The sequence below is a fragment of the Papio anubis genome, chromosome 13, assembly GCF_008728515.1.
Source record: "Papio anubis isolate 15944 chromosome 13, Panubis1.0, whole genome shotgun sequence".
Taxonomy (NCBI): Eukaryota; Metazoa; Chordata; class Mammalia; order Primates; family Cercopithecidae; genus Papio; species Papio anubis.
The window spans coordinates 17842944-17856443 of record NC_044988.1 but is presented as its reverse complement, the minus strand read 5'-3'; the positions used below and the strand labels follow the sequence as shown (position 1 = coordinate 17856443).

General features: G+C 38.4%; 1 protein-coding gene across 22 annotated transcripts in view; it reads left to right on the top strand.

The window, feature by feature from the left end:
* The window catches only part of LOC101026511 (transducin-like enhancer protein 4), a 157026-nt gene that overhangs the window by 36400 nt on the left and 107126 nt on the right, over positions 1-13500 (top strand). For 15 of the 22 annotated variants that reach the window (XM_031654124.1, XM_031654113.1, XM_031654123.1 and 12 more), the window contains one exon: positions 5116-5178. The exons of the other annotated variants lie outside the window; for them this stretch is intronic. In XM_031654124.1, coding sequence (XP_031509984.1) covers positions 5116-5178 — 63 coding nt within the window. The remainder of the gene's footprint in view (positions 1-5115; positions 5179-13500) is intronic. 22 annotated transcript variants of the gene reach the window in all.

The following is a 13500-nucleotide window of genomic DNA, read 5'->3' as shown; positions in this document are numbered from 1 at the left end:
TGGCAGTGCGGGCTCTTTTTTGGTTCCATATGAACTTTAAAGTAGTTTTTTCCAATTCTGTGAAGAAAGTCATTGGTAGCTTGATGGGGATGGCATTGAATCTATAAATTTCCTTGGACAGTATGGCCATTTTCACGATAGTGATTCTTCCCATCCATGAACATAGAATGTTCTTTCATTTGTTTGTGTCCTCTTTTATTTTGTTGAGCAGTGGTTTGTAGTTCTCCTTGAGGAGGTCCTTCACATCCCTTGTAAGTTGGAGTCCTATGTGTTTTATTCTCTTTGTAGTAATTGTGAATAGGAATTCACTCATGATTTGGCTCTCTATTATTGGTGTATACGAATGCTTGTGATTTTTGCACACTGATTTTGTTTCCTGAGACTTTGCTGAAGTTGCTTATTAGCTTAAGGAAATTTTGGGCTGAGACGATGGGGTTTTCTAAATATACAATCCTATCATCTGCAAACAGAGGCAATTTGACTTCCTCTTTTCCTAATTGAATACCCTTCATTTCTTTCTCTTGCCTGATTGCCCTGGCCAGAACTTCCAACACTATATTGAATAGGAGTTAATAGCTAAGATTAGTTTTATGTGTTACATGTTATTAACACTTTTGTAAAATTGATTTTTGATAAGGTAAAAATGGAGTTGTCAGTTTAGAGCAATAGTACTTGAACATTTTTCCTTACGTTTAGTCTGGATTTTAAGTTAGAAAGAATTTCTCATTAGTCCTCTGACTTTTTAATCTAGGGTCAGGCAAGATCAGTTTCAGAAGTTGTACAGTTTCTTTAGAAAATTTGGAACAAATCAAGATATTTTCTGATTGAAATTTTAAAGAATTGCAGTCTTTGTTCTCTAGTGGTGAAGTGAAGTGATAGGGTTGCAAGATTTATTTGTGTTTATTCCAAAAAGTATTTCAGTCAGGGTAAGTAGGACTAATTTGTCACCTTTATAAAAATGTTGATATAAAAGTGGATGAATGTATGTTCTTGATAAACATTTAATAAAATAAACAGATTCATCTTTTAAAAAAATTTTGGCAAGAAACTGCTGTGTTGAAAACTAATGGTAAAATGTTTTTCTTCAGGAATGTTTCCTAAAACTGTAATTGCTTTAAGTTAGCTGCTGAAATGGTTTCCTAATAACACTTTGTTATTCTGTTTTATTTCAACAATACATACGTAGTAATGTTGTTCCGATTTTGATGAGAGACAAACGCATGAAACAATTTTTAAAATCAACAATTGCTTTTGATATATCCCTTTGATTAGTAAAATAAAGCTATTGGTACTTTCACCCAAGTTTATTATGTTTTTAAAATAAGATTTGTGTCTTTTTAAGGAAATCATATAGGCTGAAATGATCCGAATAAAAATCAGATTATTGTATCAGGTCTATTTCAGGGAATGTAGTTAAATTCAAGTATAGGGTCAACTAAGTTTTTGTCTCTTAAATGATTAGTAAAATTTGTTACGTGATAAGGGAAATATGTATTTGGTATTGTGTGCTTTAGTATTTGTTACTTTTTAACCTAGTGATTGAGTTACAGCTTTCTTTTCAATGCATGACATCACTTTCCCATGATGTAAGATAGTTGATACATTTTCCAGTGATTCTTGAGTGTTGGAGTATGAAGAAATAAAGGATAAAATATTCTTTTCTGTGTTTTCCTGTTTTGTTACTACCTGGTCATGCTCCTAGGCCACTTGTCCATCAGTACTGTAGAGTTAGCCTGTTGACATTCACATGTCAGGTGTTGAGTGCATAACCAAGGGATTTTCATAGAATGCCTTTTTTGTCCTTACGTTTTTCTGAGATATTTTACCCAAACCAAGGTTTTCTTTAGCAGGGATGATGATCACTTTTATTTTATTGATTTGTTGGAGAATGGTGTAAAGGTGGGAAATTTTGAGAGAGAGGAAATAGAATGGTAGTGAGTTGAGGGCAGGAAAATACATCTGCAACCTTTATTGGTTTTTAAGTGAATATCTTGATAGGGAAGGTATAATGGAATTGTCAAAAATTGTTAATGTGTTTGACAAAGTGTGACTGCCTGTACGATCTTTTTGTTAACATTTTGACATGAACAATTGTCCTTTTATTGGTGCTATTAATGCTATTTTGGAATATCATGGGCATCTAAAGGCAATAGTTTAGCAGTGTCCATAAAGCATCAAATACCATTATAATATCTAGTAACCCTAACAGCAATATTTCAGAATCCCTGCCTGTTTAAATGGGCTATCTGTGAATGTACTGGCTCAGGGATGCATGACCCACATCACCTATAAATTTGATTGGAAGCTAACAGTACTGGCGTAGCCTGATGGATAGCAGATTAGAGCCCTGATTAACCATGTGATTCAAATACTGGGAATATATTGTCTAAGCAAGATTCATCAGATGCAATCAGAATTTCAAGTGGTCAGATGAAATTCAAATGTGTGTTGTGGTTTTTCCTCCCCTATTGCTTTTCCTCCTAGGTTGCCTTTTTTCCCTTCTTTCCCCAAAGCTGAAAAATACTTCTTTGATGAATCTACTCCTTACCCTAAAGCTGTCTGTCTGTTATTCATCAGAAAGCAGGTCGCAGTTCAGTGAGCAGAAGAAAAGATTTTAATAGAAGCTGTGCCAAGGGCTGTAATGCATCATTTTAGGGCCCTAATTACATTACAATGACAAATATCAATGGTGACAACAGCAATAACCTACATCCTTTAATGGCTGTGCTGGAAAAGGAGTTTGGGCCCCACGCCATTATATTAGACTCAGTTTCAAAACATAGGCCATTAGAAGTGTGTGTCCACAGTGTTATTGGCTGATCGCTGAAGCCCAGTGGAAAGGCCTGTAAATAAATGATGCCTCCCTAAAGCTGGGTCCTATGGGACAAAAGAGGCAAAATTAGATGACCATGGGAGCAGCAGTGTTTCCGAGGCAACTTTAGCTTTCAAAGTGAAGAATGACCTGCTTAATTTTATGAAATCACACACACATCCCACCCCCCAACTGCCAATTAGCCTGACCATGAAAATCCATTGGCATGACAACTTAAAGAAATTAAGAAGTCTTTTAAACAAAAGGAGACCTTTAACAAAAGTCTGGAAGGTTTCTACCCTCCCGTTTCTGTTGTGTGTGTGTTAACCTACGTGATTAGTAAAAAGACTCATCTGCTTTTTACATTTATTTTTAAGAAAATGTAGAATTTTTTTTTTAAAAAAGTTGCTCAGACTTAATACAGCCTGGGTCCAAAATTTTATTTCACCAGATGAATAAGTTTCCTTAGAGTAGTTTTTATTGTCTAGATTATGTAGGCAAACTAAAGAACTCAGTTTTCTTATGTGCCCACACATTTTTCAGCCCTCCTAGCAAGGGACTATTTTATTTATGTAAACAACATAATGAAGAAAATATGCTTGGCAGATGGTTCTAAGCATTAGAATCATCAGTTTGGTCTGCCCCAAAGTGTCTCATTATCTTTTATTCTCTCCCCCTCCACCTCTCCCTGCAAAAAGCTTAACAACCAAATGCCTTTGAGACGCAGTACTTTCAGCCTGGTGAATGCTACTTTATTTTCTTAGCTCACCCTGGAATTTCACCCCATAACCACTGTGGTATGTTCGTCCAGGTGGAGAGTGGTTTGGTGATTCCCGTTGCAGCTCTTCATGGTGGCTTAAGCATGCTTAAAGGATGGCTAAATGCTCCATGGGGCTAGTGCAGTAAATTAAATCAGGTCAGCACAGTTGGGTCCTTATTCACTGCCGCTTATTGGTGCTGGGTTTTTGTCCATCTTGTTAGGAATGCAGGCTGGAATGGAAAGCTTAGGTTTGAAACTTCATGGTGAATTTGTGTTTTCTTTTGGCTGGCAAAGTTTTTAAGGTGCTGGCATTTAAAAGATTGCATAGCTACACAGTTAGAAGGGTTGCTGATGAAAGAAGGAAGCCTAGATTGCACAAGTAGAGTGTCACTGTCATTCTGGTAATGACTTGGCAAGAAAAGGCATTTTGGGCCTCTCATAAAATGAGGAACTGACCCTGGATGGAATTTAAGAATGTCTTAGGGATAGTAATTGCTTTACATTTTCTGTCTTTCAATTCTTCTTAGCTGTCTTTCCTCCATTCCATCATTAAAATATAAACTATTTTGTATGTATGTGTATTTAAAAAACTATGTATTTATACATCACAGAATATACAAAGCACCATCTGAAAATACAAATTAAGATAAACATTGGTAAAGCTGTGGGTAACTTTTTAAAGAAAACAGGTAGTGGGTTTTTTTTTGTTTTGTTTTTTTTGTTTTTCTTAACTTACAGTAGCATCTTATTGGTTCAAAATGTCTGTACTTCTAAAAATTATTAGAGAATAGACTGTTCTCTGACATTGTTGGGACTTTTGCATATCCACAGGAAAAAAAAAAAAAAAAGTTCCCAAGGATAGTTTCCAGATACATACAGATTGCTTTCTGCTAAGTGTAATAAGATTTTAGCATATCTCAACCTCTGTACACTGAAAACCCTGGTAGGACACATTTGGAAATTTTTATGGTTGAAGAAAACATCTCATTCTCCAAGAATTTATAAGAATCTGAATTAACCAACTTTTTTGGGTTGGTTGGGTGCTGCTGTTTCAGAAGTTCAGGGTCTTGAGTTTAAAATCACAGCACCAGTGTTTTTAAAGCAAAGGCCACAAGTATAGAAATCCAATGAGTTGCTAATTGAAGGAGTTGAGATGTAGGAAAGAATGGATCTTTACTTATCTAAGTTCTTAAGAGTTAGAAGACTGCAGGTTTTATGAAAAATGTTAGTATGAGCAAGGGTCCTAGTGAAGGCTGTTGAAAACTGATTTCCAGTCATGGAAATTAAATTCCATTTTATATTGCCCTGATGCTTGAAGTTAACTTGTTAAGATGAATGCTGGTTAATAAATTGTGCTGTTAATGTGGCACTGTTGTCATTGCTTCCTTTTAATGGGCTTGCTGATGAGATGGTTTTCCTCTTCCTTAGGAAATATGCCAGCCAAATTATAAAGTATGTTTTAATATCATCCTGTTAATATTTCGGGAATCTGTAACCAGCTGACTGTTCTCTTTATTGCTTTCCTTTCCCTTATTTTTTGCAGGCAGAGATTGTCAAGAGGCTGAATGCTATCTGTGCACAAGTCATTCCTTTCCTGTCCCAAGAGGTAAGGTAGTTGATTTTAGGCACTGGACTAGAAGTTGCCATTTTAGTGGTTTTGCAGAAAAGGGATTGTAGAACTGACTCTCTGGCCTTGCCAGTCTCTTCGTGTTTGTATTTTATTTTCATTTCTAAGAAACAGTGTTCTCACTCCAACTTGTATACCTTAATAACTTTCTGTGGAATATGATTTAAATGTGTTTATGTAATGGAATATTTTCTAGTTGGGCTAAGCAAAATTCAGTCATTAAAATATTTTGCTATCTTTGTAGTATTGCTCAGAATTATGCTTGTTTGTCATAATGGTACCTAATAGGGTAGACTGAAAAATTACCAGGAAAACAGGAGCTTACTCTGTACTATTGTCATTGGGCATTAAGAATTGGCAAAAGACATATCAAATGGAAAGACTTTATGTAATAAACAAACTAATGAAGCTTTTGGCTAGCTACTTTTAAACGTTTACTTCTTGTTACCTGATTAAGTCTTTATATTATTGTGCTTTTGGGAAAAGATCTGCAAGATGAACTCAATGAACTCGTTTCTCTGAGTGCCACTTTTCTCAAAATTAGGCTTTGGTGATGGTAGGCTTAGCACATTGCTAAGGCCCGGCATGCGGCTCACTAGTTCTCTTGCTCTCCTCCGGGGAAGTGCATGCTGTCAGCGAACAGGCACAGGTTGAAATAAAGTGATGCATTTCTAGTGCTTGTTGGCTTCCTTGTGGCTTTTTTTTTCTCTCCCTGCTTGCTTTTGGTAGTTACAAAGTTGAAGTGAGAATACTGGAAAAAGATAATTTTTTGCTTCTGGATTACTGAATGCCTTCATTTGCTCAGGTAAGATCCACTTTAAGAAGGAAGGAGCTAATGAAATAGCTGCATGTCTTTAGCCGCAATACTTTGTGCCTTGGGCTGAGAAGGCACAGAGGCACTTTTCTTCCTACCTTTCAGCTGCTCTGTAAGTGTTGGGTCACTGCTTTTCAGGAGAGAGGTTCATTCACCTGCCTGCCAGCGGGCCTGTGCCAATGTTGTGTGGCCAGTATTTGAGCATGCACGTGTATTACAGATATGCAGGTTGCTATATATGATTTTTTTCCTTGGTCTGAACTGGGTTAGACTTGAGTAACTGTGGGTACCCTTCATAGGTATGTACTGGGGAGGGGCACTCCTATTCACAAGTCTTGTTGACACTCTGAATTCACATGCTCTTTTGGGTCTTGATAAACAAAGGATATGTTGTCTTTTCTCCTCCTTTAGCTGTGACCACAAAACCTACCACCAGTCATATCCCCATTTGCCTGTTTTTACTTAAGATTTGCTTATGACTAGATTAGATGGCTTGGTGAATGAGAGTCAAGGGGTGCATTTGCATTTCTTTTGGAAGCCTGACTGCTCCCTGCCTGATCCAGACTAGTGTGTATTTTTTACTTTAAGCAGCTCTGCTTTATGGGGATGGAGAATGGAAAGAATGTGTGACCCACAGAGCTGTAACCAGGCTAGGATGTCATGTTCTAAGGTGACAGGGAAAAGTTGGAATTATCGCTGGGGTGGTATTAGACTTTGGGCCTCTGTAGGCACAGACCCCTGAGTATGATCACTGGTACGGCTTTGGTCTCATCACATTTCTGCAGGATCTGTGGGTTGTGTTCAGAAGTGGAAGGTTGTCTTAGGGATGTCGATGAAGCTGATTTGACAATGAGTTGTTTTCCCACATGAATTATGTTGTTTGTGTGAGCAGGCCCAGTGGGAACAGAATGTATAATGGGAGTGGTGCTGAGCAAGACTGGACTGAAATTAATTGTCTTAGAGAGTTATACCTGTAGATGAAAGCCATGGGGAGATACTACAACTCATTTGCTCTAGTCTGGGAAGAAAGGTGTCATACTTAACTGTTGTCATACCACTGAACTATTTATTTCCCAAATACTTTGACATTTCTTGGTTGAAATCCTTGACTCATGATAATGATTTATGCCAAGCTTGTCCAACCCCAGGGCCTGTGGGCCACATGTGGCCCAGGATGGCTTTGAATGTGGCCCAACACAAATTTGTAAACTTTCTTAAAACATTATGAGATTTTTCTTTGCAATTTTTTTAAAGCTCATCAGTTATCGTTGGTGTACTTTATGTGTAGCCCACATAAAATGGGATGTGTGTGTGATTTCTTCTTCCAGTGGGGCCCAGGGAATCCAAAAGATTGGACACCCTTGATCTATGCCATGATTTTCTAAATGCCAGTTCTGTGTATATATTTTCTTTTGCTTACTTTAGATTTAATTTGCTCATCTTTTTCTAGTTTCCTAAGGTATGTGTATATCTTTTATTGTGTGAGCACAAACATGTTTGTTTCCTTCAAATCAGGGCATCTCTGATGTTTTTTTATCTGAACATCGTCCACCTTGTTTCTTCTTCTGTGCATTCTGTGAGCATTGGACTCTTTGCTTCTGCCCTGAAGCCAGATGGACCATAATCTGGAGGGAGGGGAGGAGCAGGTTATTAGAGGAAGATGAATTCTATTTCCTGTCTCTTCAGAGGCATGGAAAATCACTCTTGCATGGCTGTGAGCATCACTCTGTGCCAGGACTGAAGGCTCTTAATCTGATCTTTTAACACCGACTCTCTGTGTGACAGTCTCACTGCCAAAACGGCAGCTGCTGCATTAGACTTTATTTTAAAATGTTTTTATTTAAAAATTAAATGATCATATTTAGAAAACAGCAAAACAATTCCTGAAGAGTAGTGCACAAGCTAACCAAACAGTGGCTGGAGCAATTGTGAACATCTGAAGTCAGGCTTTTTGGACTTTGATGGGAACAAGGGGTATATTTACATATTGTTAGATGAAGTTTCTTTTTAATTTAGCCCCCGTGTGTTGATTAATATACCTGCTTAATATTGCTTGCGTCTGGTTTACCACATTTTTTTTAAACTTAAAAAAATTATATAGTACTGAATGATAACTATGAAATAAATTTAGCTTTAACTTCAAGACTTTTCCTTTTTAGAAATGAGTTGTATAATTGTAGTTCAGAAGTACTTGAAGTGTGTCTGTGTATAAAAATCACAGAAAAATATTTTCCTATTAGAGTTTACTAAAACATTTAAGAATATTAGAGCCAATATATTCTTTAATGATGTGCTGTTGCACTCACGTACAGCTGCTTCCAGAGGTACAAGCATTTGACAAAGATACTGCCAGCTCCTATCAGGAAAAGGGAGTACCCATCACTTGGAGTTCATAGAACGTCACAAGATTCTCAGTATCAGAATTTAGAAAAACCTTGTGAACCCTCGTCTGTCCCTTGCTGCTCTTTTCTCTGACTTCACTTTTCAGCTTTTAGGAATGGATAAGCCTCAACTTTCTTCTTCAAAAAGCAATCTCAAGGTGGTAAATGGGAAGCTCTTTCCTTTACCTATTTCGGTCTCATTTGCAGGGGAAGAACTATAAATATCAACTCTGAGTTGGCAGTTCCGTAAACAAGAGATGCCAGGATGATGACAGTTGGATCTGGGTCCTGGCCTCCCTATTACAAATCGTGTGGTTTACTCTAACCGGGCTAAGCTGGGTGACCTTTAGCAAGTGATTTGCCTCTGTAAGCCTCAGTTTCCTCATCTGTATGATGAAGTTAATCATAGCGTGAAACACATCCAGTGTCTGTGAAGATTACTTGGGATTATACCCGGGTAGCTTAGCACACAGTAATCACCTACTGCCATTGACTAGTAGTATTAACTACAGTAGCAGCAGTGGAGCTCTGTTTTCTCTTGGGAGGACCTAGAACCAACCCTCCCTCCCTTTTCTAATCATTGCATTTGGGAAGAATGTGAATTGATTATCTTCCTCTCTAATGCCCTTATAGAAGAAAAAATGAAAATTAAAAGTGAATCCAGGGCCCTGAACTAGCTAAAAATCTGTGTTTTTGTTTGTTTCCACTGGCAATTTTCAGATATAGCTTATACATCGTTAGGCCTCAGTGGGTCCTTAGTAAAACTGAGAATTGCCAATAAATATTGTATTGCTTCCAGTGTCCCAGTAACAGCTCCTCCTCTACCCCCCAATTCCAGGAACATATCTACGTAGAGAGTCTAAGGTGGACTGAAAGTTCTAAGGTGGACTGAAAATGTAAGGGACAGCATTTCTGCTAATTTAGAATTGGGCCAGGTCTCCCTCTTCACTAGCTTTGCATTGCAAAGTTGATCTCTCTAAGCTTTAGTATTCCTATAGAATAAGGAGAGTCAGCCCACCTTTACAATGTGTATTGTATGTATCAAAATGTAACAGATTTGGCATAGGGAATGCCCTTTCCCCACCCACTCTTTTCCTATTTTACTTCCAGGGAAATAGATTCTATTTCAGGTTATTTTGGGTCCTTAGACATTTGGAAAGGAATGACTTAGTAAAAACTGGGAAGAGTTCAAGGTAATATTTCAAAACAAGCTGGCTGGCAGTCTTCCTGTGGAGTTAGCTAGGCCTTGCAGTTCCAGTAGCTGCTTCCAACAATGGACATTGAGCTCCACACAGATTGTCTTTCAGGAGGAAGGGAATATTTTTTTTTTTTTTAGTAAACCAGTAGGTATTTGTCTTAACGTATTAGATTAAGCAGAAAATACGGTGCACTTAGTTGAGGACCTGTTGGAGGATAGTTGTGTTTTCTGCACTGTAAGGATCCCTATAAGGATCACTTTTAGGCTAGTGTATGTTTCACAGTGATCCACAAGATGTTCTTAAGATCTTTGAGAACCTCAAACCCTTGAAAAGCAGTAGGTCAGTAGGTGAAAAGTTTATTATGTTATAGTTGAAAATCATTCTCCAGGGTACAGTTGTATTTTTCAGAAACTCGTTGCTTCAGTAACAAGGAGCACATTCATTGGAAGAGCCATGTTAGGCAAGAGGCAATGTGATAAAAGCTGGAGGTCAGCCAGACCCAGGACTAAATCTTGGCTCAGCCACTTGCTTTCTTTACAATGTTGAGCAAAATACTTAGCTTTTCTGGGCTGCAGTTTGCTTCTCAGTGTAATGGGATACCTGTACTGTAGGATTGTTATATGAGGATTCGTGATAGTGTGAAAGGACCTCACTGAATGTTTGGCTGCTTTAACAGAGATTAAAGGAACAGTGGTTTTTTCAAGAAAAAAAAAAAGCTTGTTTCTCTCTCAGGTAATAGTGACAGTTGGCAGCGAAGCCATCTGCAGCTAATTTGGTGACTCCACGATATTGTGAATTTGGTTCCTTTTATATTGGCGTTCATCATCCTAGCACCATTGTGTCTTGCCCTAGCCTCAGCCAGTAGGAAAGAGAAAGGAATGGGCAAGTTATATCCTTTTAAGGTTGCCCTCTTTACAGTGGCCAGCACTTAGTTACCTGCCCACAGATAGTTGTAAGGGAGATACGGAAATGTAGTCTTAGCTGAGTGACCATTACGCCTCCCTAAAACTTATACCAGTGTAAGAGAAGGGATATTGGGGGACAACTGTCACTTGCTTCCAGACATAATACTGTGCACAAAATAAAAACTATGGCTATTATTATTGTTACTGCTAATGGTTTATCTTTACATAATAAACTCTAGCTTTGACTATGTAATTAGCACATCTCATGTTTTTCAGTTATATAAGATACAAAATAATGCGTAGTTCTTGTTATAGAAGTTTCTTACTTACCATTCAAATGTTGGAGAAGAGTCACCCATCATACATTCATACATTCACAGGGGATGGAAAAGAACCTACATGAATGGTATGGCCTCTGTGGGCTGTCTGTATTTGAGTTTCTTGTGACCAGTGGCTTCCTTATTCTCATTTATTAAACTCGTAGTCGTTGTTACCTTTAGAGAAATGGCATTCATTTTTAACCTTGTTATTAGCAGACTTGTTTCTATCATTGGGTGCCAAGGAGGATGGACATTTTCCTCCTTCTCCACTCCTGTAATTCTATGACTGTTTTTTCGGTGGTGGTGGTGGTTTTTTGAGTTGAAACAAAAGCCAAGCTGCTTAGAGGCTGGTGGCAGAGCCCTGCAGCCCAGTCCTCACAGAGACGATGAGGAGCACACCGGGGGCTGCGCTTGCCCGTGGACAGAGTTGTTTTTCCCTTGCATCAGTTATTGTAAGAAAATACTGGTTTAACAAATGAAACAAAGAAGACATTATTCTTTTTACAATATTTAACAATAGTTCTCTGATCGTTAGAATATTTAGAATATAAAAGGGAAATTAGGACCTAAAAATGGAAACCTTCCATTTTTATGCTTATGTTTACCTAGGGAAAAGGGAACTTCCATACCAACCTGAATGCTCTCTGGTGCGAGTTTAATTTTAACTTAAAACTTGGTTTGTATCGCCCTGTTAGTTTTTCTAACACATAGTACCAACTAGCATTTGGGCACTCTCCATTGCATTTATATGGCAGAAAATAATAGTCAGTTACATAATAGTGATAGTATGAGTTTGAATTACAAGTCCAATAGGCTGGAAAAGCTAGTCATATCAAACGATACATAAACTCCTGTTTTGGACATGCCATAAATTTGGTCCATGTAATTTGATGGAAAACAAACCCCTTCTACTACATTATGATATATGGGTATATCTCAGATGCTGTTTACTTGGGCACCTGGGTTAATATGGTACTGAATTACTTGGAGCCACATTTTGCATGTATAGAATAATTGTGAAATGAAAGTTGAAAAATGTGATCAGTCACTTTCATATTGTGCCTTCGGGAGGAAATGAAGAAAATGCAGTGGTTATATGCACTGGTGGCAGTGTTATCGCCTTACAATTGTGCCAGGTTAACTTGTCTTAGTGCTTGTTAACTTTGTAAGGAATCAATGACTTGTGATAACAGGTTTGGTATAGGAGAGCATGGTTAACATTGCAGAGATCCCCTGGCAAGCATGCAGTGCCAGCCCTAAGACCATCTTTAGAGAGTGCTCGCGTAAGTGCCAGCAGCCTGCACAGGGTACATCTGCTTCCCGGTCGGAGCCATTTTGTCCGTCTTGGTGATATGTTGTGACAGTGCCGTATATCGGAAGAATGTCCTAAAATGAATAATAGACACGGATTGGGGCTTCTGGGGATTTGGTCCAGTTTTCTGACTTTCACATTAGGTTGTGGGCATGGGTAACTTTTCATTTAAAATACGTATATTTTCTCATAATACCGAATGGGTCATCAGAGAGCGTAATTCTGTCCCACGTTCCGTGGTTGACTGATTGGCTTGCTGTACCTGACCATGTGTTTTGGTGACAAGTGGCTGCTTGGTGAGATTCATCTAGTGGCATCATGGCCTGTTTGACCTCAGAAAGTGAAAGATGATTCTCGGGAGGTAGCACTTTCTTTCCTGTGGTTTAAATGTGGGGTTTTATCCAAAGGCAGCTATGACAACCTTTATTTGTATGTCTCAACAAATTAATGAGTGTTTGGGAACTGACTCATTTATTTGACTTTTAGTTAGGTAGTGATTAGATTATTATTAGTGGAGCTAAGTTTGAAGGTACCTTGAGTAGAGCTGTATTGTGCAATACAGTAGTAGCTATGAAAAGCTGAATAAAATTAAAAGTTCAGTTTCTTGGTTACTCTAGCTACATCTCAAGTGCCCAGTATTCTCCCATATGTGGCTAGTGGCTGTCATATTATTAGCACAGATACAGAACATTTCCAACATTGCCCAAAGTTCTGTTGGACAGCAGTGAATTTGTAGAGCTTACCTATCTGTGAAGAATGCCTTGTCCCCATGTAAGTGAGAGTGGAGAAGGCAAGGCCAGGTAGGCAGTCAGTAGTGTGCTCCTGAGAGTTTTAATCCCATGTTCCACAACTAAAATTGTTTGGGAAGCCAGGTATACATATTTACCCTCTCTAAGCTTTGTGGTGCTGAGATTACCTGCAGTTTACCAACCTCCAGGTATGTGCCAAATTAAAGCTGTGTTCGTGTATGTGTATGTATGTGTTTAAGGAATATCTAAAGTAATACTTAATTTCTTGTGTGACTGTGTTAGGCTGTTCTTGCATTGCTATAAAGAAATATCTGAGACTGGGTAATTTATAAAGAAAAGGCTTTATTGGCTCATGGTTCTGTAGGCTGCACAAGCATGGCACCAACGTTACTTGGCTTTTGGGGAAGACTCAGGGAGCTTTTTTTACTCATGGTGGAAGGCGAAGTGGGAGCAGGCATATCACATGGTGAAAGCAGAAAAGAAGGGAGAGAGAGATTGAGAGGGGAGGTGTCACACTTTTTAAGGACTAGATTTTGTGAGAACTCACTCTATTGTGAAGACAACATCAGGCCATGAGAGATTGACCCCCATGACCCAGACATCTCCCACCAGGCCCCACCT